This window comes from Triplophysa rosa, linkage group LG16 (assembly GCF_024868665.1).
Source record: "Triplophysa rosa linkage group LG16, Trosa_1v2, whole genome shotgun sequence".
In the NCBI taxonomy this organism is placed as follows: domain Eukaryota; kingdom Metazoa; phylum Chordata; class Actinopteri; order Cypriniformes; family Nemacheilidae; genus Triplophysa; species Triplophysa rosa.
Window position 1 is genome coordinate 9,953,687 of NC_079905.1, and position 26,829 is coordinate 9,980,515.

A 26,829-nucleotide genomic window follows, 5' to 3' on the forward strand; every position below is an offset into this window, starting at 1 on the left:
ACTATTTATATATTGTTTATATATAGTTTAACCTTTCTTCCTTTCCTATCTCTTTTTCTACTCTATTCGGACAGTTGAAAAAGCATTTCACTGCATGTCATACTATGTATGGTTTTGTATGTGACGAACAAACTTTGAATTTGAATTTACAAACGTATGTTTACTAATTGGTCAGATTATTCTGTTGTTACAATACACATAAATTATCACATAAGTTTTCACATATTGCGTTATAATTTTATTATGTAATCTTGAGTGCATTGCTTAAAGGGCAAGATTCCTGGCAAAAAGCCTCTGTGTTCCCGGGCTGTATTTACAGGCCTGGAACAAAACGATCCATCTTTCCTTTTGCACGTCTACCACTCTCTCCTGACAGCACTTGAGATTGTGTCTCTGACACCAATGCCCGTCCCCGTCTAAAAACAGTGCTATTTCAGGAGCTATAACTGCACCGCCTGACCTGTCAATCATACACACAATGTCCCCCATTCCCAAAGCCAAACAACTGCCTACTAGTTTCTAATATCCATTGAGAAGTACTATGCACACTTGTTGAACTCTTTATATTTTCATATTTACTATTTTAGTGGTTTAATCTCATAATCAGCAAGGGAAAACCATGAATGTCGGCCTGTATTTTAGTGTTAGAGATACACAGTGACTTTCTTAGTTTTATCTCCCTTTCTCTGTAGGGAACGAGTGGAAACAGGGTGTCTGCTGGATAGAAGAATCATTGCTTCCAGATGACATTGTGTGGGGTACAGAGATTGATTAATGATTAAATCCACATATTTCTCTTTAAAATCAGTGAAGAATTAAAAAAGAAAGATCTGAAAAATCTGTTCATAAATAACTCTTTGTTTGGAGTCTACACTAGTTGTCAAAAGTGTGATAACAGTTGTGAGAGGGGTTTAGAAAAAATACCCTGAGCTGATAACCTATAATCACTATTACACATTGGTGGTCAATGGCTCGTAATTCATAAATGTATACATACACTACAATATACATTTGTATTACATACTGTATTTTTAGCAATAAAAAATCATGCTTGGCATATTTGAAAACCCGTGAACTAATATACAGATATGGAATGTCTGACAGGCCACCATGACGTTCCGCTAAACTCTTGGTGTTGTACCGCAGTAGTCGTATGTCTATATAATGGCTGGAATACACTACAAGACTTTTCAAATCTGAACAGATTTTTTTTAAACTAGACATCATACACTTCAGATAGAAACACACTAACTGATCAAATCTGCAGACTGGCACAGACTTTCTGCAACAAGTCCAGACTGAAAATCTGGGCAAAATCTGAGCAAAAGTCTTGTAGTGTGTTTTAGCCTTAAGTCAGATATCAGTATATGATTCCTACAGGCTCCAGAAGCAGGTATTTTTTCACTGATGGAGGAAGAATGAGTTGCTGGACACCCTGTTGGCAGCGACTGGACATTGCAGAACGTATCGCACATCTGGCCAGATGTTGTAGAGTGCGTGGATTGTTGGTACATACGGCAAACAAGGAGTCGTAGAAATCCATGTGCCGCTAAATAAAAAAAGACAGAACAGTAAAAAAGACACTTTAAATGACATGTTAATAGATTAATATAATTTCATAATGCATCGTGGAGAGTGTTGTAGATTCAGGGCTTGGAAGGCAACAAAAAAATGTAGATATGTCTGAATGTTATATTGGAAGTTGAGAAATAAATAAAAAATATGTACAGTATTTATTTATTTTATATACTGTACTGTATATAAATGAATTAAATAAAATAAATACCATGTTTTTTATTTAATATATACATATCTTAAAATGAATGATATAAAACATAATCAAAAATATTATATTTATTTAGTTTGCTTTCGTTTTTTGTATATACATCTTAATGTACTTTTAATTTGCTATTTTCTAACAACCATTACGTGTAATTTATGAAACAGTTAGCATTGACCTCATATACAGGTTCAGGAATAGCTGTCCTCCATTTTCTCGTGTACTTTACATGTTCATAAGAATTCACCATCACCTCCACGGCTCTGGGGTAGTCATGGCATGCCTGCAACACCTACTTAACACCGTGACAAGATAAGAACAACATATATCAAGGTGTACACTTTGACTTGTTTAGACATGCTAAAGCATAAGCTTGTTTATGGCTGAGAATACAGTTTGCTTAGTTTAACACTATTATACATCTATCTTGTAAAACCCATCTGACAACTTTACAGACATAAATTAATGGTTGCAATCATATATACCTTATGAAACTGGGGCGGATACACTCTGGGTGCTCCGTAGTTGAGAAGCAGCTGAAAGCAGCGTTCAGGAATGGCCCACTGCCGATTCTGCGTTACCTTCAGAAGATACTGAATAGCCGCACATCCATTGATATCCATAGTTTGAGGTTTGGCACCAGCCTCTAGCAACATCTGTATAAGCACGTGATCACAGTTCCAGCAAGCTTTGTGCAGTGCGGTTTTCTTGTCTTCTTCATATAAGTGCAGGTTAGCGTTATGGTCCAGCAGGATCCTGCAAACGAGATGGTGGTCCGAACTGTAGACATGCTCACGCATGTCCATGGCCCAGAATGCAGCGGTGATCAGAGGTGTCTCCATGTGGGTGTTGACTGCATTGACATCAGCTCCGTGGACAGTGTAGAAAGCCACCAGCTCAGGTACACCGAAGCGGGCCGCTGTGTGCAGAGGAGTGTCCTGGTTCTCATCGCTGGGCATGTTGATGTTTGCTCCTACAGAGAATTCAATTGGTCAAATGGGATGGGTCCCCATGATCATGGATGTTATTTTAATACATAAGGTTTCTGCTGATGTAATCTACATTTGTATGATTTAGTTTAACATTCATACATGCAACATGGATGTAACAAATTAACATATTGTTAAAGTGGAGTGTATTTAATAATGGGTTAATGGATACTATAGTATAGCATTGCATATGCATGCAATCATAATATGACATAAGCAGACCTTTGAGAATAAGCAGTTTGGCACAGTCCAAAGACTCTTGCGTAACGCAGTAGTGTAAAGGGGCATGTCCACTCAGGGACATACTGTTGATTCTTGCCCCCCATTCCAGCAGAAGTCCCGCAGAGTCAGGATTAGACACTGTACAGGCCACATGCAGAGGGGTCTTTCCATTAGGTTTCTTATTGACAGCCGCCCCATTCTGCAGGAGGACCATGGCACTCTCTAATGAATTGTACATCATACATACGTGAAGACCCATTGCCCAGGAACACTCCAACTTATAACTGGGTAGCCAGTAACCTTGTGGAAAAAAATATGTTTTTGTTAAAATAGCCATGGAGTCTATGGAAATAATTGTATAATGCATCACTTAACAAAAATGTTTCTTATGATACAGTTTGATCTGAAGCTGTATGCATATGCGTACATATTTTAAATGAGTTTTATAGACAAAAATGTATTTCTTTTATTACAAAAATAGGATTTCATTTTTAGAAAATGTTTTTTGCAAGGGATGACAAATACTGAATCATGAAGAAAAGCAGCCAATCAGAGCCCAGAATAGAAGGTTTTATAAAAACATATCAGGAAAACATCAAACCTCACATTACCTCAAGAAGCTGGCAGAAAAAAATTCAAAGTAGGCCTACATTTGTCAGGTTTAGACAAAGGGTGACATCAAGATGGTAAAATATCACAGAGCTTTGAATTTTGGATTATTTTTTTTTTTTGTTACAACATAATTGTGTTATTCCTTAGTATGGAAGTTTACTATTTTTTTAAAATGTTAAAAAATAAATAAAGAATCAAGTGACCCTAAGCTAAGCCGTAATTAAAAAAGGTGGCTGTCAACTGTCTATGTACCTTAAATATTAAGGAACTATATAAATTAAGAATTGTATTTCATTTTTTATAGCTAGTTAACAAATACTGTAAGACTGACATATTTTTCCAACGTCAGGATGTTTGGTTACATTTTATGTAAACGTTTAAAGTGTAATTGTGACAACATCAATTTTAAAACAATTTGAACTTTTCCATCTGAGTCTGACATCAAACACTTGCTGTTGCTGACCTCTCAGTCTGGCTCCACCTAGTGGCCACTAAGTACACTAACTGCACCACAGAGTCGATGTTTTTTAACTCGCACGAGCGTTATCTCATCGTTAGTTACCTTGCTTATACGAGGCAAGGGTCATGTTGCGGTCCTCCACGTCTAACACGGTGTCTATGTCAATGCTGGTCGTGCGGAGGATTTTCGCCACCTCGGCTGCATTGTTGCATTTGAGGGCTTCCAGAAATCTCGCCTTCAGTTGGTTTTCCTCCTCCTTGCGCGACGAAGAGCGCTCCGGACCTTCCTCCGGTAAACCCAGAACTGCTCGAAACTCGCTCATATCTCACGACACGACAAATAATAAGGATACAGAAGGTGTATTTATTGTGTGAGAGTGTACGGGTGTGGAACACAAGCGGTGTGGACGCTCATCAGCTGTGATATTTATAGATTGTGAGGGGAAGGGGTCAGGACAAGTTATATCTACACAAGTGTTAACAGTGGTCAATATTCTGTATTAGCATGGCGTAAAAAAAGAAAACATTTGAAGGGAAAAAATATTAGTTCCCATATTAGTTCATGTATTATATACTATGGTATCGTAGCTGCAACTAGGCTATAGTTGCTTAAAGCCACAATATGGAAGAATTTTGTTATGAAATATCCAAAAATCACTTGCACAGTGTGATATATTTCATGCAGTTGTGTACTTACATTATCCCAAATGTTCCCAAGGATGTGCAAATCCAGAGAAATTCCTATTTAAAATAATGGCCTGTCCCTTGTCTCCCTTGTATTTGTCGCATATCAGTGACTTAATATCCGGTGCTCCGCACTACCATCAGTTTCCGCTTGTAGAAACTACAGCAACACGCAAATGCGGAAGTGGTTATACAGCATCTGGTACGCAGCATCTGTTGTTCTGTTATTATGGATCACGATTTGGGATGGGCGATATGGCCCTAAAACTCTATCACGATAATTCCTGGTATTTGTTGCGATAACGATAAAAATGACGGTATATCCATAATGCCATCGGCTGCTGTTTTTTTGCGTCAAGTGATAGTAGCTGCATGTAGTCTAGACCCTCAGAAAAACAAATATTATCAAAAAGTAAAACTTACCCCAAATCAAACGGCTCCTAAAATATACCTACAGTATTTTTGTAAATATAAAATATAATAGTGAGATTCGACTTCAAAAGGTTGTAGTAAAGAAAAGTTAAATGAACTAAAGCTCAATAAACACATCATGTCATACCTAAACTATATAGCCTATTGTTGGGTGGAAACGATCGATCGCATCACGCTGTCAATCACTCTCTCTTGAAATGTGTGAACCTTCTCTTCTCACAGCAACATATACTGTATCGGTCTATGACTCGCGCTATAGAAAGAGAATAGAAAAAAATAACGTAATACAAACTCACATTTGTACTGTATGTAAACAGGCAGCAGTGCTGTGCGCGCTGTGTCGCTATGAAAGCACATGTGGGCGCGAGCTGCGCACGGGACGCTCCGTTCATCCTGTATGTAACAGGCAAGAAATCATATTAAACAATTTGCGCATGCGCGCATAACATCTAACGAATGTTTAAATAAATACTTTTAGCCAAACTAAATGTTGTGGTGTAACGTATTATGACTATCAACGAATACTTAACAAACGAATTAAATAAAACTAAAGTGAAACTAAACATTAACTCGGATGCATTTACAGTGCCAACCTAAACGAGATTTAGAGCTCCTCTTTTAGTGCAAACTCTTTCTCAGCTTCACGTCCGCCCTCCGCTATACCCGTTTTCGTTTCACATTATGAGCTGTGAATGGGTCTCACAAAGAAATACGTCATCAACTAGAATTTATCGTTTATATTGCGGTAAGACTAATTCCTGTCGGAATTTCTACCGGTATATCGCAAAGGGATCGCCCATCCCTAATCACGATTACTCTTTGGCGAGTAAAGGAAACCCAAAAAAAGCGTAAACGTAGGCCAAATGAGGCAAGCAGGCTTATGGACAAACGAAGAAACAAAACAAGGATTAATATGGGCGTGGCGTTTTCTAAATGGAGAGAGCTTCGCGACCAACTTGGACTCGACAGAGACTCCACTCTCGCATGTGTTTTAATAGACAGGTAAGCACATTTTTTTTTATTGTACATGAAATACTCATGCACAGATTATTTCAATAGTTATAAATGCAGTTACCCTATGAAATACAGTATGTCACACAAAAATGTGTAGCTAATAACGTTACTTGTAAATGCTGTGGGTTCTTTCCAATTTACTTTTTAAACGACGACTGTATGACTGTTTTAAACAGGTAAAACCGTGTAGCATTACGCTACCAAATCAATGGACAAAGTCCAATATCAGTCGCGGTCTAACTTAGCATTACATTCCACGTTTCTTGCAAGCTAATTCATTACGATGACATAAAATAAATTTAATTCATTACCTCGTCCGTGAACATGATGCGCGATCTCCATACGCCTCTGGATGGTGAAAACGACATGTCCCATAATTCCACTCTCCTACATAACGTCATTTAGCTTCGCCTTTTGTTGTTGTTTCGAAAGTGCGCCATCTAGCGGTCCAAATATTCCATATTGTGGCTTTAATTGGCATAATTTGTAAAGGCAAGCAATGTCTAACCAATAAACGCAAGAAACAACTTAATTCACTCCGTTTAAAGTAACTAATTTCATAAATAAAATTATAAATTAATTAATAAAATTAATAAAAAATTAAAATGTAACTAAATTAAAATAAAGTAAAAAAATATAGTTTTTATACAGTATATCTCCTGTATTCTAAACTGTAAACTACAACAAACTACCACCCTTAAAATCGACCATGTTTATAGTAAAAGAATAGTATGTTTTCCTTTTTGATGGATTGATTACCATTGGTATATCATTTGTAGGTCACACAAATAGTAAAACCATGGTGAATGTTCAGGGCATTTTAATAAAACACCATTTCTTTGAATGATAAAAGTGTTCATCTGATTAACTTTTTCCATAACACAAACAGCAGCACACTCAAGACAAGGTTGGAATGATCTTTCATTGTATTTATCTGACCAATTATTTCATTTGAAGTATTTACAGTCCAACATGACAAACGCTCACAAGGCTTTTTATTTTCCATGAACAAAAATAAAAGATTTTGTAGTTTTGGAAAGAACAGGTATGGCACATTGAGGTCCCTCATGCGGGTATGACGAAACAAAATATATAGTGTAATGCTCTGTACTCAGGCTTTGCGTGCAATTCCTCTATATACCCTGACTGATTCTGCCATACAGTATACCAATAACAGGGTAAAACAACTTAATACGTCAGAGAAGCGCCCTAAATATCAGTGAAAATGATACATGAATGACAATCACATTTCTGTACTTAAATCCTTAGGTGATTATCCCTGCATGTAAACACATTCAGACAGACAGGCCCGGTGAACCCTCTACGGTCTCCTCATGGAACTGAGACAACAGGAAGTTATAAAAAACGCCGGGCTTAAAAGCTATTGCTTCAACTTTACCATACAAAAGTCAGTTTTGTACATGGATAGGATAGGTTAGATTTGGATCTACAGCAGGTTCTCAGCGGACTCATAGCGGAGGGTTGGAAAAGATTTTATCATGTTAAGACAAGCTTATTTTTGCAATAATGATAATGAAGATTGGTTCACAAGAGCATTGTGAGTTAATAAAGAAACACACTCTCAAAATATCACAGAATTTTTTTGGTAATCCTTTTTTGCTTGGTAAATAAATATTAGCTGATTTACAAAGATTTCTACGATTGGGAAAAAATAAATAACACTAAGACAAGTAAATTTTAAGATAAATAATTAAGAATGAACAATGAATAAAATTTTACATCTAGTAACCTTTGAGGGAAATGTATGTGCAGGGTCATCCGACACTGCCTAATGTACTCTGCACAGTGCCCAAAAACCACCAAAGCTGCCTTCATGTTGCTATGGTAACAAGCAGTAAGTCACATGTAAACATGAACGATATGTATCATCGCAGATGGAAGGACAGTGTGTTGCCTTGAAGACAGGAGTGATAAAAATGTAGACATATTGACATTTGAAATTGGGCAGTGAAAATAAAATGCTTAAAAATGTTAATATCGTAGCTGAATGAGAAATACAAGAAATGGCAATTTGTCCAGCTGTGTTTGTGTATACTTACAATGCATACATTTTGGAAATGCGTTGCATAAATGTTAAAACATAACCGAAGATAAATCAATAAGACGGTTTCAGCGACAACAACATAAACAAATGTGGCCCAAACTTAATTTCCATACATCAATAAATGTTCCGTAGTTTTAATTTCATTTAAAACAATTAATATACAATAAAATATGTATATAAAGTAATATAAATTAAATATAAATTGTTATAAACACAGACAGGAAGTTAACTAAAGAAAGTTGTCTAAAGAAACCGTCTTATGATTACTCAATGCATTCAATTACATTATTAAACACTCTGCCCGATTATTTACCACGTAACAACATTTCTGCTTTCAGAATGCAAAAAACGATGGGATTAAAAGGAATGAAATCTATCCTGACAAACTTATAGTAGATTAAATAACACAGGTATAGATACAGATACAGGTCCATTTTAAGTGCACATTTGTCATATGCTCTACAAACATTTAGAAGCCGGAAAAAACTGTGGTGCATTAACACGATTAATGTGATCCACAACCTCAAACCACAAAATAAACCAATACAAACTCTATAGCACTTCAAAAGGCAGCACTTGGGTCTAAGTGAGAATCTATCTCAGGGCTATGTAGAGGGTAAAAGCAGGTAGCTGTGGAGTAAAAGCAGCACAGGGTCCAGCAAAACAATCTTGCTTTCTATTTTTTGTTTTAGGGTACACAGCTTGCGTCTTTGGAGCGGAGTTTAAAACATCGGACTCCTGAAATCACGTTGCCACCCCTTATGTAAGTCTTTGATGAGTCTTCCTAAGATCAGAGGTTTCAAGTTCAAAGAACACATTGGAACACACTCGGCAGTTGTATTCTAGTTGAATACTGGCAGGTCATCGAAGGAGATCCAAACACTGGGTTGAAAGTATGCAGTGAAGTATCCACAAACAGATTTTGAGTATCTCATCTGGAATGGCTTTCTTCTCACAGTAAGGTTTGCTGTATGCCAGTGAATCTGACTGTAGTGGTTCTTGTGAGCAGCACTCAAAATCTTTGAGATGAATCGCTTAATCGTCTGTCCCGTCTGTCTCTTGGACTACATGTCTTGGTTTTGAAAAAAAAATGGCACTTTAGACATATTCACGTTACTTGTATATGTACATTGTCATAACGTCTAAAGGTGCTTGTAATGCAGTTATTAACTGTCATGAGTTATAAACTGATATGCTTTGCTTCAACAGATATTCTCCATATGCAAATAAATAGATATTAATCAGACCTAAAACAAGGAAAACTAGTGATCATTCTGCCAAAACAAGAAAAAAACCTGAAAAGACCATTAAATCCAGTATTGGACATTTTGGTTTCAGTTTGTCCAATGGCAGCTCAATAGCAATAAGCCCCTTTTGTGATGAACTCTTGAAATGCTGAACTCATTGCTACTTGTACACTGCTCATGGTGAGACAGTAGTGATGGTTAAAGAAGTGATGTCATTCAGTGGCGCCCTCTCCTGGTCCAGAGGACTTGCTGTTTTTCCTGACCTGTTTCTGAACCTGATCCAGTTCCTTCTTGCGCAGTTTCTCACGTTGCTTTTCTATTTTCTCTCTGTTTCGCTGAGCTTTTTCCATCAGGACTTTCAGATCTTTCAGCTTTTTCTTAATCAGAGCCCGATCCTGAGAGGACTCCACACCCAGATCCTGCCAAAATAAACACCTTTACTGTACCTACCTACGGGTTAGATGAACCCTAAAAGCTATGCAAATCCCTCAAAGCTAACTTTATCCTCACAATGAAAGCAGGGCATAAGGACATGAATTATTCAAGCTTCAGGGAATTTTACCCTCTGTAGTAGAGGGTAGTATTTGAAAACACTAATAAAAAGATAATTAAAGGGGTCACAAGGCACGACTACGTGTTTTTCTGTGTCTTTGGTGTGTTATAAGTTGCCCATGCATGTATTAGACACGTAAAAGTGTCGGAACAAAAGATGCATTCTATCTAAAAGTGAATGCTCACCCAGACCTGCCTGAAACTCCTTGTGTAACCACACCCCCACAAATCTACTTCATTTCGTGGTATGATTTGACTAAGACCGCCCAAATGTATACGCAAGTAAGATGGGCGTACCTGTCAGTACAATTGTTTTGGAACCTGATGTTCCAAATATGGTAAGAGGCGTTACAATTCCATCGCACGCTTGCAGTATTCGACCAATCACTACGCACTGGTTAATTGGCCAATCATAGCACATGATTACGTCATACATCTGTCCAGTTACATGACAGAATCGAAAATTGGTTTCTAACTTAAATTTTACTTCGATTTTACTTACTATAAGTTATGTATATGCTACATCCTATATTTTACTTTCATGCATATTAAAGTCTATACCATACCTATAATACAAAAATAACATATCGCCGCTGTCTTTCTGAAACCTTGCATCTCCATTTTTCGTCATTTTAGTTTTCATTATTATTAGTCACCCTTTATGTTTGTCACTGGGTTATGAAAATATCTGATCAATAAAAGGTATTAAAAAGTGCTTGTCAACTTTAACACAGCATTCACTGTAAAAGTACAGCGTTCATTCCATTTCCTGAAAAACACTGAATTTGTACACCCGAGGTTTCGGAAGGACAGCGACAATATGATAACTTTATCATAGAATTATCATTGAATTCATTCCCTCCAGGCAACAAAAACACATTTGAGCTATTCCTCATTATGTTCAAATATATGACTCTAAAAGGTTTCTAACAATATTAACAGTGGTGATTTTTTTTAGACTGTTCTGAGATCAGCTCCTCACCTTAAGTGCTGTGCTGTCCAGCTTCAGTAGATGCTCTCCATCCACATTCTTGGTGGCGAAAAGAGAGACATAATGTTCCAGGTTCAGACCCGTGAGCCAGCAGGACACCTGTTGACATGTCCACTCTGTCACACTGCGGTTCTGCCACTGGTACTGTTTGAGAGGCTGACCTTCATCCAGAATCTGACACACATATACAGTATATATACACACACAGAGTTATGGCCTTCCCAATGTCACACTGTAATCAATTTTGATTAATAATTTATGATAACTGGTTAACTACAGGTTATATATTTAGAAAGAAAAAGACCCCAGGATAAATGTATTCATGACGACAAAATAAAATACTATAGGAATCATCACGTACAAGAAACGCCAGAACTAGACCTTGTAATGTATATTTGAGAAAAATGAATTGGGAAGAGTCATGCTGGGACACATTAAACAGCCTCACCTCATCTTCCACACTCTAATAAATGCAGCATAGAACACAAGAGAAACACACACTGAGTCATAAAAAAACTCATGTACATTTTAGGTAAAACATGTTGGCATGCAAGTGATGTATTAGCACTGATTCAGTTAACATGATGTCACTCTTAAAGGTATGTGTAAAGAAATGTTCCAGCTTCAACAGTCGTAAGCAATACTGACAGCATGTGTGGCTATAATGTCAATTTACAACATTTTCAACCCAAAAGTCATCATTACAGGAAACCGTGTGCACTAGCCAGTAAACATAAAAACCACACAGTGTTAAAACTATAACCACAAGTCAAACAAAATACGTGTTTGCATGAGACAGGTGCTGAAATTACATTAGCAACGCATAACCAGAAGTTCATCCACATAGAAAAGTACTCTCACTTCAAAAAAAGATCACTTAGATAACTTCACAGCTCAAATAAACAGTACTTTACTAAATAATGCATGTAAGCAAAAAAACTCAAGGTGCTTTACTGTAGCCTAACGCCGTGTCTACACCAGACGCGGCTCATCCAGTGTGGACAAAATCGGTTCTAATGCATTCTTTTGTCGCACCGCGTCCACTGTAGACATGGTGTTACACCCACATTCCACCGCATCCGGTGTGGACAAAATTTTAAATTATTCGAATTGTTCTAGTGTGTTTCTAATGTCTTTTGTCGTGCCGCGTCAAGCCGGTCACGTCCGGTGTAGACACAGTGTTACTGTATGTTTATTTTTTTAACCTAGGTACAAATTAAAATGATGGCAATGAACAGTTACAAATGCTGTCACTGAAGCTGAACCTGTATTGAACCAGAACATTCATTGAAGTACATAGTACAAACATCACCTCATCTGAAGACAGTGTTAGTATTTGTCGACCAGACGTGTTAACGTCGATTAGGCCACCACTGAGCTCAGGTGAGCTCGCACTGCTGATGCTGAGGTCATCATTTACTCCAGGACCCTGAATGAGGTCAGAGAGAGAGAGAGAGAGAATACGTATATCTGGTTTTATAAAACGGTCAGTTCTGGTCCTTGAATCTGATTGGTTGAGCCGAGTTCTAAGCCGTTATAAAATACACCGATTTATAACAGCTGGCTGCATTACATAGCCTAAATATCACTTTAGAATAGAATAGAATGCCTTTATTGTCACTGTACGCATGTACAATGAAATTAAAAAAGTCAACTCCATTTCAGTGTAGTCAAACATAGTCAAACATTGCAACAACAGTGTAAAGAATGAAGAATAACATGCAGTCTTGAGGAGTATGTACATTTGTAAATATAAATATGGTACTATATACAATGTTAAATATATGTAAAAATATTGCACTCTATATATATATATATATATATATATATGTATATTGCCCATTTTGATATGAAATATTGCACATTGTATGGTTTTACACAGAAGGTGAGGTTCTTAACAGTGTTTAATAGTGACTAAAGAGAGTCCGGGGGTTGGGGTGATTGGACTAAAAGCAGTGCATGTGAGAGTTCAGGGTAGTTGCCTTTGGGAAGAAGTTGTTTTTAAATCTATTTGTTCTGGTCTTAATGCACCTGTAGCGCCTACCTGAGGGCAACAGTTCGAACAGGTCAGAGCCAGGGTGGGAGCTGTCTTTGGTGATGATTTTAGCTCTGTTGAGGCAGCGGGGGGTGTAAATGTCCATCAGGGAAGGAAGAGGGCAGCCAATGATCTTCTGTGCTGCCTTTACAACTCTCTTGAGCCTCTCCTTGTCTGCAATGGTGCAGTTGCCGTACCATACTGTAATACAGTATGTCAGCAGGCTCTCGATGGATGAGCGATAGAAGGACAGCAGTAGATTAGAGTTTAGTTTATACTTCCTGAGGATTCTCAGGAAGTGTAACCGCTGCTGAGCCTTCTTGCAGACAGCCGTGATGTTCTCTGTCCAGGAGATGTCGGCGGAGATGAGAACGCCGAGAAACCTAAAGGTGTGGACCCTCTCCACACACTCGCCATTGATGTAAAGGGGGGCTGGATCAGTGCTATGCTTCCTGAAGTCAACAATGTTGACAAAGGTTATTCTCTGTACACCAGACTGCCAACTTCAGGACCTCTTCTCTGTAGGCGGCCTCGTCACCCTTGGAGATGAGTCCGACCACAGTAGTGTTGTCGGCAAACTAGACGATGAGATTGTCATTGTGGGCCGGACTGCAGTCGTGGGTGTAGAGGCAGTACAGGAGGGGGCTCAGCACACAGCCCTGTGGGGAGCCGATGCTCAGCGTGCAGGTAGAGGAGAGGTGGGGGCCAAGTCTCACAGTCTGGGGTCGGTTGGTTAAAAAGTCCTTTATCCAGGCACATGTAAGAGGGGGAAGGCCAAGAGCGTCTAGTTTGGTGATGAGTCTGTCCGGGATTATGGTATTGAAAGATGAACTGTAATCCACAAAGAGCATCCGAACATAGCTCTGCTGCTGCTCCAGGTGGTTCAGCGCAAAGTGGAGAGCTACGGAAATGGCGTCCTCTTTGGATCGGTTCGTGCGATATGTGAACTGGTAAGGGTCGAAGTCTGGGGGGAAATGATCTTTGATGTGCCGAAGAATCAGTCTCTCGAAGCACTTCATGGTTACCGGAGTAAGGGCCACCGGACAGTAATCGTTCAGGCTGGTGATGGGAGACTTCTTCGGCACTGGGATTATTGTAGCTGATTTTAGGCACGGCGGGATAACTGCCTGGGCCAGGGAGAGGTTGAAGATCCTGGTGGGGACGAGCTGGTAGGCGCACGCTCTGAGCACCTTGCCAGGTATTCCGTCTGGGCCGGCAGCTTTCTTGGGGTTCACTGCCAGGAGCCCCCGTCTAACATCGTGATCCTGCACAGTGAATGGACTAGTGCAAAGACTAGGTGGGGGAGGGCTGGAGCAGATGAGTGCTGCTGAGGTGTTTCAAAACGAGCAAAGAAGCAGTTTAGCTCATCTGCCAGTGGCGCACTCGGGGCTTCCGTAGACGCATCACAGCCTCTGAAGTTTGTGATGTCTTCTATGCCTCGCCACACCTCCCGTGAATTGTTGCTGGACAGGTGGGACTCAATGCGCATCCTGTGGTCTGCCTTGGCTCTTTTTATTCCTCTTTTCAGGTCGGCTCGAGCAGCTCTGTACAGAGCTCTGTCCCCTGACCTGAAGGCAGCGTCGCGGGCCCTGTAAAGTGTGCGGACCTGGCTGGTCATCCAGGGTTTCTGGTTAGGAAAAGCCCGGATGTTTTTGTCCACAGTCACATTCCCGATGCAGAACTGGATATAGTCCAGTACAGTTCCTGTGAATGTCTCCAGCTCCTGGTGTACAAATAAGTCCCAGTCTGTCTGTTTGAAGCAGTCTTGTAGTTTGAAGATTGTATTTCCAGGCCAGGTTGTAACAGTCTTTGTGGTGGGCCTGGCCCTGCGTCTGAGGGGGGTGTAGGCTGGGATAAGCAGGAGGGAAAGATGGTCTGACTGGCCGAGGTGGGGGAATGGCTCTGTAGGCATGCTTGATGTTGGTGTATACATGATCCAGAGTATTCTCCCCCCTTGTAGCGCATTTAACATGCTGGTATAACTTCAGGAGTACAGTCTTCAAGTTGGCCTTGTTAAAGTCTCCTGCAATAATGTGAACACCGTTGGGGTGGGCCCGCGGTTGTTCGTTTATGGTGTGCAGCAGGAAAGAGAGCGCTGTGTCGATCACAACAGTTAGCTCTCTCGGCAGAAAGAAAGGCTGACATCTTACAGACATGTACTCGACGTCTGGGGAACAGTGTCTATCCATAATTGTCCCGCTGTTACACCAGTTTTCATACACATAAATACAGAGACCCCCTCCTCTGCTCTTACCAGAGTCCTTAGTCCTGTCCTGACGGAACAGAGTACGGCGTGCTAGTTGCACGCTAGCATCAGGTATTCACGGGTGAAGGCAAGTTTTGGTGACAATCAGGACACAGCAGTCACAAACATAGCGATTTCCCGCGAGTTGTAGTTCCAACTCATCCATTTTATGCACCAGGGATCTGGCATTGGAGAGATACAGGCTCGGCAGAGGTGTCTTGTGTGGTTGTTTTCTTAGCCTTAGCATAGCACCGGACCTGCGGCCCCGCTTCTGCTTCCTCTCCCTCTCCCTCCTCCATCTACGTTGCCTCCTAGATCCGACAACAATCCACGGGGAGGCCGACGGTCTCGCTATGTCGTCTGGGATGTTATGCGTGTGGTGAAAGTCGCTCGAAACAGATATTTGGTGTTGGTCCCCGATATCCAGAAGCGTCTGGCGGGTGTACTGAATGTTCGCAGTGCCAATAACACACAAAGTAAAGAAAAACGACAAAAAAAGTAAAAGAAAAAAGCACTGAAATGGAGAGCCGCTGCAACCATGCGCGCCGCCATCTTGGATTTGTTTAGATGTATATATTGCGTAGGATTTTTTTTCTTTTATAAAGAAGACTTTTACCGAAATGCCCATAATGGGAAACTCCAGTGGGAATGCGTGACCATAACTACATTTCTTAGTTTATTTACTTTATTTTATGAAACCTTGCTACGCATAGGAATAACCATTTTATAAAAGCAATAAGCCCCCGTGAAGCAGTGGGTTACAGTGCATTTTATAACAGCAACTCTGCTTCACGTCGTGCCACAACGCCCTTAGCTGTTATAAAATGCACTGTAACCCACTGCTTCGCAGCGCTTATTGCTTTCATATGATTGACATGTTTATCCATTCACTCTTAAATTTGCATAAATTGTTTATTGCAATTATTTATTCTTTCATTTTGATTGGTTTATTGATTATGACAAACAGTATTGTCAGCATAATTAATGGTGATTCACAGGTGCAGTAAGTCTATTACAGGTACTGACTAACTGGGACAGAGTAAGGATGTTTTTGAGCACACTCAAATGATTATCATCACGTGTTACTCACAAATTTAATTAGAATTTTTAAATAAATGCATTCAGGACTTTGTAAAATGCATAATGTGTCAGCAGCTAACATTTCAAACACCAACCTCTGATAAAGCTTCTTAAAGAGGTACAGTAGTTCACCCAAAAATGAAAATTCTGTACATTTACTCACCCTCTTGTCATTTTAAACCTGTATGATATTCTTTCTTCTGCAGAACATAAAAGAAGATGTAATTGCGCGTAAGTGTAATTGATGATTCTTGTCTTATTGAGTGTAAACGCAGTTTTGTTGCTTTGTTCACTACCGTCGTGTCATGTGTTGAAGTCACGTTTGTTGTCGTGCTGGTTTTGCGTGTCATTGTGAGATATTGGGCAGCCTAATCGTGTAAAGACCGAAGAGCGTGAAGACCATCTACTCTACCTGTGCGACTCCACCGAGCAAGGACACCGACAAGGCACTTGAGTATTGCACTTCAGTATTAACTTTTTGCACTTCTATTTATTCTCTTCTTGTTATTTGTTATTCCTTACTCCCCGTTTTTTACTATGTATTTTCAAATCCCTACTGTCACTACAACTTGTAAATCTCCTGTATCACGTAGAAGGCAACGCAATGCTAATAATCTGCGCACTCTTTCAGCATCCACAACTACCTCAATTACATTTCCCATTGGTTTATGGTACTGCCAATCTGCTGTAAACAAAGCAGATTTAATCACAGCTATTGTTAAACATTCTTGTATTTCTCTTTTAGCACTTACTGAAACCTGGATCAAGCCAGAGGACACTGCCACACCGGCTGCTCTCTCAAATAACTACACTTTCTCCCACAGCCCACGCATATCAGGGAGGGGTGGAGGAACCGGTGTACTTATCCCCAACGACTGGAAATTCAAACAGCTGGCACCCTCGTGTGACAACATCTCCTCTGAGTCACATGCTGTTACTATCATCCACCCTGTTAAAACTCATGTTGTAGTTATCTATCGTTCCCCAGGTCAGCTTGGACATTTCTTGGAGGAGTTGGATACGCTTCTGTCATCCTTCCCCGAGGATGGTACTCCTCTGGTGGTACATGGAGACTTCAACATCCATCTTGAAAAACTACAGGCTGCCGACTGCGTCGTTTGACCTCAAGCGAGTTCCCACTTCAGCAACCCATAAGTCTGGTAATCAACTAGATCATATCTACACACGACACTGCTCCACTCATCACTCCCAGGTCACCCCGCTGCACACGTCAGATCATTTCCTCATCACTCTTGATCTCGACCTAACCTCTCCAGACACTACACATGCTTCCCCACTGGTCACATTCCGACGCAACTTACGAACACTCTCTCCCTCCTGTTTATCCTCTGCGGTCTCCGCCATGCTCCCTCCCTCTGAACATCTCTCTCTCTTGGATACTAACAGTGCCACCGACACACTTTTTGCTCCACACTTACCTCCTGCTTAGACAGCTTATGCCCCCTTACATCCAGGCCATCTCGTGCATCCCCTTCTGCCCCCTGGTTATCTGATGTTCTCCGCGAGCATCGCGTCACGCTCAGGTCTGCTGAGAGAAAGTGGCGCAAATCTAAAGAACCCACTGACCTCAGTCTCTATCAGTCTCTCCTCTCTTCTTTCTCTGCTGATGTCTCCTTTGCGAAAACTCAGTACTACCATGCTAAAATCAACAACTCTGTCTCTGGAGTGGTGCTACAATGGTTCAGGTCTTACCTCACAGGTAGGTCATTTAGAGTATCCTGGAGAGGTGAGGTCTCTGAGTCCCAACATCATGACACAGGGGTGCCTCAGGGCTCAGTGCTTGGTCCTTTGCTATTTTCTATATACTGTACATGACATCCATAGGCTCTGTCATTCGGAAACATGGCTTTTCCTATCACTGCTATGCGGATGATACACAACTCCACCTGTCATTTCAGCCTGACGATCCGACTGTTTCTGCACGCATTTCAGCATGCCTAGCCGACATTTCGCTCTGGATGAAGGACCATCACCTGCAGCTGAACCTTGCAAAAATAGAACTGCTTGTAATCCCGGCCGACACAAAGATTCATCACAACTTCTCCATTCAACTGGGCACATCAACCATCACATCTTCCAGAACGGCCAGAAACCTAGGAGTGGTGATCGACGATCAGCTTAACTTCACTGATCAGGTTGCCAGCACCACCCGGTCCTGTAGATTCATCCTCTACAATATTAGGAAAATTAGACCTTTCCTATCCGAGCATGCTACGCAGGGCCTAGTCCAGGCTCTTGTTCTGTCCAGACTGGACTACCGAAATGCGCTACTGGCTGGACTTCCAGCTTGCACAACCAAACCTCTACAGATGATCCAGAATGCAGCGTCAAGAATGGTCTTCAATGAACCGAAGAGAGCGCACGTAACTCCTCTCTTCATTAAGTTACATTGGCTCCCTATAGTCAAATTCAAGACTCTGCTCCTGGCCTACAAGACCACCAATGATTTGGCACCCCCTTATCTTCATTCACTAATGCAGACTTATGTACCCGCCAGATCCTTACGCTCTGCAAACGAACGACGTCTTGTGGTGCCATCCCAAAAAGGTAAAAAAATCTCTCTCACGTACCTTCTCTGGATCAGTTCCACATTTAGGGAATGATCTGCCTGCTGCTACAAGATCAGCAGATTCTGTAGCCATCTTTAAGAATTGTCTGAAAACACATCTCTTCCGTCAACACCTGACTGATCAGTTCTGACTTCTATCTCTTTTCTACTCTTTCAAAAAAAAAATTCTCTGTGTACTGTGGTAGGCTATATGAGACCATTTTTTTATTGCACTTATGCTTTTGGTTGTCCTTACGTTGTTCCAATTGCTTCCATTGTTTCCCTCATCTGTAAGTCGCTTTGGATAAAAGCGTCTGCTAAATGACTAAATGACTGAAAACCGTTGGTCCCCGTTGACTTCTTTTGGTTTTGTGTCCATACAATAGAAGTCAATGTGGACCAATAGTTTTTTGGTTACCAACTTTCTTCAAAATATCTCCTTTTGTGTTCTGCAGAAGAAGGAAAGTCGTACAGGTTTAAAATATCAAGAGGGCAAGTAAATGATGACAGAATTGCCATTTTAGGGTGAACTACTCCTTTATCACCCATAACATATACACTCCTATCTGGCAGATATATGGTTCACAGATGTTCTGCAGTCTACAGTTTCTTTGGGCTGTTCTCTTTACAAAATTACTTGAAAAGGTTCAAAAATGCCAATTTCCTCACATCAAACTTTCACTTCCTGAATGTTTAGTAACAGACACACACTCATGTCCCAGTAGAGACTATCCACACAGCTCAGATGGACATGTTTACCAGTCTATGTCCACTGTCTGTTGTCTCTAAACCAGCCTGTGAGACACTGTGAGAAGCGAATATGAAAATATTTGACATATTTTTGTACTATTCTTTGTCCTGGTTTTGGCATAGAGGGAATTTATTCAAAGCAATACTACTGCACTGTGGGCAGTGGTGCATAATTTTCATTACCACCATTCAGTTGCACAAATGTTTAAAGGGATAGTTCACCTTCAAAATGAAAATTATGTCATTATTTGCACGCCCTCTTGTCATTTCAAACCTGTATGACTTTCTTTCTTTTGAACAACACAAAAGAAGATATTTTGAAGAAAGTTGGTAAGAGAAAACCGTTGGTCCCCATTGACATTGGTTTTGTGTCCATACAATAGAAGTCAATGGGGACCAACATTATTTGGTTACCAACATTTTTAAAAATATCTTCTCTTGTGTTATGCAAAAGAAAGAAAATCACACAGGTTTAAAATGACAACAGGGTTAGTAAATGATGACAGCATGTTAATTGTGAAGCTGAACTATCCCTTTAATACAAAACATCATTGATTTCAGGAGGAGAATACAGGAATTTTAACTTCCAATGACACTATCCACAGTGCACCACTGTTCATAAGACATGAAAACATTGAAAGGAAAGTTTGAAATTACATAACATGCTCATTTCATGGTGTATTTATAATTGAGCATCTCCACAATAATTTTGCAACACAATCAAGAAAAGAAAAATATTGCTATTCATAGATTATTATTTTTTTAATCTGATTAGATTTGAATCTGCATAAACAGGTCATGGTACAGTACCAAATAATATGAATGTGAGAAGAAACGAGGCCATGAAAGAGATTTCTGTTTAATTAAAACACACAAATTGGAGATTATTGCCGTAATTTCAGTTACGTGCAGGTCAACAAAAAACGATGTGTGCGTGTGTACAGGTATTCTCACCTTCCTCTTGCTCCTGTCAGGACTGTTCTCTGCTGGAAGTTCTTTGGAGCTAAAGATAGAGGACTGGTTACTGAAGCATACACAATGAATGACAAGTACAGAACCTGGAAAGGGCTAAAACGGATTATACTTTCAGGTTGCTCTTATATCACTGCTGCTATAAAGACTTAAACTTCAGCCATAACCTGGTATCATATTATTGTATTATTTATGTTGTACATAGAGTCCAAATGTTTGTGAACATTTCTCTATTTTTTTCTAATTTCATTCTTTTTTTATAAGATAATATTCTCAGCAAAACAAATTTGGTAAAATTTAGTTTCTCCCATGTTTGTTTTTCTGCAAATATGTAGTCAAGTACTGTTTGGCAGCTGTTCTGTTTGACAATTATTTTGTTAAAAAGTCAGCTGTAAAATTTGTGTGTTTTTTAAGGCTAAAATACACAGATTGTAATGCTTGAAGAATCGTTTCATCTGTATATTCCCAAAGGAAATAAAACTATATTTAGCTTTTCATCAACTGAGCGATTCTCTTAAATAATCGAATAAGCAATCAGTGAATCAATGAAGATTTGTTGAAATGTTTGTGTGTGTGTGTGTGTGTGTGTGCGTGCGTGCGTGTGTGTGTGTGTGTGTGTGTGTGTGTTGCAGTCTCTGGAATTCTATTATTTTAATATACTGTATAGACGATTTCATCGGACGCATGCCCTGGCCCGAAGTTAATTTACAGTCTGTGTTTGGTTATAATAAATCCATTTATTTTAGATTTAATCTATATTAATATCTTATTGTATATTAATTGTATTAAATTAAATTAAAACTACTCAACAGCTATTGATTCTATGCGGAGGTTGCCACTGAAACTGTCTATATTAGATATAGGCCTACATATATTATCAAGCAAATATGTATGTATGTATGCATGTGGTGATATATTTACCTTTTACCAGGAAATTCTTTGGGATCCTGCTCTTTCCCTTTAGTTTTCCTCAGCGAAGACCTGGGAGCATAATTCAAAGGCACGTCAACATTGACAGCAGTTTCTTGAGTAATAATGGATGGTTTCTTCTGTTCTTCTGATGGTTTCAAAGAGCACAATACTTTTGGATAATATCAGTTCATACAGTAGCCTGTAACAATGAAGCCATTTATTGTAACATATTCTGATGCCAAAGCTATGATTTAAATAACTGCATTACATAACTATAAGACCTATCACCTTACCCGAGGTCTTTTTTGCTGTATTTCTCCTTTAGACTCACTGAAGAGTTGGAAACTGTACAAACATCAGGAATTAATATTCATAGCTTATGTAACAATACAACAAATGAATTTGTCATTACTGCGTCTCTATGGTCATTAGCATAATTCATTAGCCTTGCAATTTAGCCCTAATCATGCAGCAATGGTTTGATGCATTTACCTTCATTATCAGGACCCTGCTGAGGCTGTGGGTACATGAGAGGGACCTCTACGGCTCCAGATACTCTGGAGGTTTGAGGCCCAGAGGCCTAAAGACACACATACAGAAAGAGAGAGAGAGCGAGAGAGATTTCAACACCCAAGTTAAAAAAATCTGTTCTCTTTCCTGTCTGTTATTTACTGACCGACCAATGAACTTCCTTTTGTTTCCCTGCAGAGTTGTACTGCAGTTATTACATGTACTGTATTACTGATTACAACTAACAACTCTTAAAATACAATGTAAAACATAAATAAACAGATTTCTTCAGTTTGTCTTACAATGTACTTACATACATTGTGTTAAACCAACAATTGTAATGTTAGAAGTCAGATAATAACAGATATATTTTGAAATATAATTTAATATCACCACAACCCAACATATAATATTAAAGGTCCAGGTTCCAATATTATGAAATTTAGCTGCATCTAGCTGTGAGGTTGCGAATTGCAACCAACGGCTCACTCCACCCTGTGAGCTGTTATGACTATTCATACAACAGAAACACTTTCAATATTAAGAGAATATTGTGTAACCATATGAACCTACCAGACGTTTATTAATTGTTAAGTATGAGATTACAATTGACTTCCACTTTTTCTCAGCATATCTGGCTCTGTCCTCTGTGAGATGTGAGTACTGTGTGTGTCTGAGAGAGAGTCTTACCCTCCCTTCCAGGCTCTCTTGTCCCTCAGAAGAACTGCACATTCTCTGCGCACCAATGGCTCCCATCAGCTCGCCCAGTTCTAGCACATAAAACAGAGAATTATATAACAAAGAGCAATATACACAGACTGAAAAGCACCCCAAAATACTGTAACTATTAACAAATAATACAGTTGCTATTTAGGGTGTTGCTGGGTCATTATTACACAATGGCTAATTGAAGAAAACATAAGACTTATATAGTTGTTTCTGCCCATTAAACTGAACTAGGAGAAAGTAATTTACCATTGATAAAATTACAAGAAACCACTTTAAAAGTCCATTCTCAAATATTCAGTACTCTATCTGATGAAAAACATAATACTTCAACAAGCTTTTGGCCACTTGGTTTATATGTTTGAATGTCGTGTACTGCCACACACTCTTTACAGATATTTGAAATAAAAAGGGCTCTTGTTGAAACAGGCTCGAGAGTTTCCATTGAACTGAGGCCGTCCATGCGGCAACACCTCTTCATAATCTGCCTCATTCAGTCACAATGCATCCAATCAGCTTTCCTATGCTGTCTGCTCTTATCATAGCAATCATAGCACATTCAGAATAGGAGGATATAAAGAGCCAGTGAACCCATTAGAGCTGAGTGTGTGGGGAGAGGAGAGCAGAGCATCTGAGGTGACAGTGCTTGTTTAATGTCATTAACTAATCTCATTTAGCGTGCAACCGCAAGGTCAGAGTTCGAAGTGATGGGGGCGCAAAAATATTACAGTTACATAATGCAAATAACAGGTTGTGTGCACGCTACTGTTTGTAGGCATAAAGTAGAAAAAAAATGGAGTGAAAGTGGCTGCTGTATTTAACACAAAATATGGCTGTGAAAAATGTAAGTACAATCTTAATAACAAAACTGACTTTTTGGAATAAGACTTTATTTGGTATCGAACTGTTAACTTTAAAATAATGATTGAAAATTTGAGCTGTCATGTCAGATTTTGTGGGAAATGTCTGATGTTATTTGACTTCAACCCATGTAAGGAAAAAAATATATATTGAAAATATATATTTAAATTTAACTAAATAAAAAATATCTTTACATTTTTACATGTTTATTCAGTGTACAAAATTCAAAATACAATTTTCTGAATAAAACAGAAAATGATGCATTATTATTATTATTACTTTTATTATTATAAAAACAACAATAGCCATTATAATAATAGTCCTTTTGTTCATTGTTCCCCTCTTGATTTGCTCCCAGGTTTGTCTTGTTATCTTGTTAGTTCGCAGTGTATTTAAGTCCTTATGTTTCAGTTGTCTGGTGTCAGTAGTTGTTGCATGTTGCCTTTTGTCTCTGGTCTCTTTTTGGGTATTACATTGTTTTGTTAATGTTTTGTTTTCATTAAAATTTAAACTGCATGTGGATCCGCTTCTTGCCTGGTTTCTCCTCCCGTTGTTACAGAACGACTGACCACAAATATGGATCCAGCAGTTTCCCTTATCAGGATGCGTCAGGGTAAGCGGCCCCTCGAGGACCATATAAAGGATTTTTTTGGACATTGCCTAAAACACCAACCACCAGCCCAGAGGCCGCTCGCAAAATGGCCACCAGCACTAGAGGCCGCTCGCAAGATGGCCGCCAGCACTAGAGGCCGCTCGCAAGATGGCCGCCAGCCCAGAGGCCGCTCGCAAGATGGCCGCCAATCCAGAGCCAGCAGCCAAGATGGTCGCCAGCCCAGAGCCTGCTCACAAGATGGCTGCCAGCCCAGAACCTCCAGTCATCATGGCTGCCACGCCAATGGTCCCAAGTCCGGTGGTCCCAGAGGCAAGTCCCCTGTGTCTACTATGCTTCCTGTGATGCTACAGCTCTGTGGTGTGTTTGGGCTGCACATTGTAGTCATGCTCCTGAGCCTAGTCCAGTCCAATACTCCGCTCCTGAGCCAAGTCAAATCCAAGAGTCTGTTCCTGAGCCCAGTCAAGTCCAAGAGTCTGTTCCTGAGCCCAGTCAAGTCCAAGAGTCCGTTCCTGAGCCCAGTCAAGTCCAAGAATCCGTTCCTGAGCCAAGTTCAGTCCAAGACTCAGTTTCCGGTCCTAGTCCGGTCGCTTCACCAAGCGTTTGGCCACCAATCCAGCCGGACCCACCTAAGCCACCAGGGGCTCCACCAAGTCCACCCAGACCACCATCTGTTCCATCTGTGTCACCTGCTGGATAGTCTAGTCCACCAACTCAGCTTGCTCCACCTCTGCCTCTGCTCTGTTAAACGCCCTCTGCTCTGCCTCCACCATCATGGCTGCCGCCTTCAGCTCAGTCAGCTTTGTCTCTGGTCGCCACCCACTAAGCTACTGACTCCACCCTGGCCGCCACATCTGGTTCTCACCTTCAACTCTGCTGAGTCCACCGTGGCCACCGCCTCCAGTCCCATCAGCTCCACCTCTGGCTCTGCTCTGGTTCTTTCCTTCAGCCCAACTGAATCTACCCTGGCCGCCGCCTCCAGTTCCATCAGCTCTGGCTCTGGTCCCTGCCTTTAGCTCTGCTGACTCCTCTGTGGCCGCCGCTTTCAAATCAGCTAACTCCACCTCCTGCTTTGCCAGCTCTGCCCTGGACCCCACCTCCTGCTCAGCCGGCTCCGCCCTGGCCTCCGCCTTTAGCTCTGCCGGCTCCGCCCTGGACTCCGCCTCCTGCTCTGCCAGGTCAGCCTTGGCCTCCTGTGCCATTCCAAAGTCCTGGCCCTCCATCCCTCCCCCTGTTCTGCCTCTGCTACACCTCCCTCCTGGACTTGCTATTTTTTTGTTGTAGGAGCGTCTGGAAGCCACTCTGTCACGAATCCGTCTGTGTTTCCCCTGTTTGATGTGGACTTTAAGTTTTACTTTGTCACTTTCTGTTTCCTGTGTAGTCAGTTGTAGTCCTTTTGTTCATTGGTTCCCTGTTGATTTGCTCCTAAGTGTGTCTTGTTATCTTGTTAGTTCTCAGTGTATTTAAGCCCTTATGTTTCAGTTGTCTGGTGTCAGTCATTGTAAACTGCATGTGGATCCGCTTCTTAACTGGTTTCTCCTCCCGTTGTTACAAATGTAAAGCCATGTGTAAAATTAAATGTAAACAACAGAGAAACCCATGGATAGGTTTCTTATATTCACATTTATCTCCACAAACAATTATATTGCAGATAGTGATACATATCATTTCTAAAAAAATAAATATTTCAAACTGAGATGGCGAAGGAGAGGCAAAAGTTAAAATTGATATTGTCATTTATTATTTAATGAATTTACTACATTATTATTACGTATTTTACATTCCTTTCTATTATTAATGTCTACACCTGTTTATAAAAAAATTGTGACGTTCATTATATCACCACTTCCCACTGGAAACCATGGAAACCAGACTAATGGGCGGGTTTGATATATTTGCCATATATTTCCTCCCAAGTAGCTAAAACTGTCTTCATTTGTTTCGAGCACAGCTCTAAAAGAGTACATTTGAAATCTGTCCACCTACTATGTATATTAATTGTTTCTTGTCACAATAATGACGTCCATCTGGTACCTGCAAGGTGCTTCACCTATATCACTATTAATAGTTTCAATACAAAGAAGAGACCTGCTGTTCTTGATCAAATGTTAGTGTGTGTGTATGCGAATGTCTGTACCTGTTCTGGCTTGGGCACACTTGTCAGACTGAAGACTGATGAGTATTTTTTTTCGTAATTAATAATCTGCAGGGTGACAGTGGCAGTATGTGAGTGTATGCGAACGTGTGGTGCTCACCCCCGACAGGCACACTTCTCCTCGGACACTGCAAGGCCGCCAGTCTCTCAGTCAGCTGGGCTCGGCTCTCCGCACTGTTGTTGTTATTGTTTACCTGGATGCCATTTTGTTTCATCAGCTGCATCAGCTCGGACTCCAGAGAAGCAATCTACCCAAGATTACATCAAACACAATTATCAGATGCTTTCTATACCCCTCTCTTAAACATTTTACTAGAACACATTACAGTCTTGTGTAATTGTGACATATTTCCATAG

The 26,829-nt window shown here is 40.3% G+C and overlaps 2 protein-coding genes across 2 annotated transcripts in view; both read right to left on the reverse strand.

Moving 5' to 3' along the window:
• Positions 1 to 1,360: 1,360 nt before the first annotated feature.
• On the reverse strand, positions 1,361 to 4,385 carry asb4 (ankyrin repeat and SOCS box containing 4). The gene is made up of 5 exons (XM_057354748.1): positions 4,166 to 4,385; positions 2,992 to 3,291; positions 2,266 to 2,753; positions 2,010 to 2,072; positions 1,361 to 1,549 (listed from the first exon to the last, which is right to left on the reverse strand). Exons 1-5 carry the CDS (start codon positions 4,383 to 4,385, stop codon positions 1,361 to 1,363), a joined length of 1,260 nt encoding a protein of 419 aa, XP_057210731.1.
• A 2,715-nt stretch (positions 4,386 to 7,100) lies between these two features.
• ppp1r9a (protein phosphatase 1, regulatory subunit 9A) overlaps positions 7,101 to 26,829 on the reverse strand; it is a 51,875-nt gene continuing 32,146 nt past the window's right edge. Inside the window, 10 exon segments of the mRNA XM_057355264.1 lie at positions 7,101 to 9,923; positions 11,039 to 11,221; positions 11,496 to 11,510; positions 12,360 to 12,476; positions 20,681 to 20,729; positions 21,620 to 21,679; positions 21,904 to 21,955; positions 22,103 to 22,190; positions 22,811 to 22,890; positions 26,573 to 26,720. Coding sequence (XP_057211247.1) covers positions 9,717 to 9,923; positions 11,039 to 11,221; positions 11,496 to 11,510; positions 12,360 to 12,476; positions 20,681 to 20,729; positions 21,620 to 21,679; positions 21,904 to 21,955; positions 22,103 to 22,190; positions 22,811 to 22,890; positions 26,573 to 26,720 — 999 coding nt within the window. The 3' untranslated portion in view covers positions 7,101 to 9,716.

Coding starts and splice junctions, on each gene's coding strand:
- asb4 (XM_057354748.1), bottom strand. CDS start 4,385: ATGAGCGAGTTTCGAGCAGTTCTGGGTTTACCGGAGGAAGGTCCGGAG. Junction 3,292..4,165: donor CCTTGCCTCGTATAAGCAAG/GTAACTAACGAT, acceptor TTTTTCCACAAG/GTTACTGGCTACCCAGTTAT. Junction 1,550..2,009: donor TGGTGAATTCTTATGAACAT/GTAAAGTACACG, acceptor TTTTTTATTTAG/CGGCACATGGATTTCTACGA.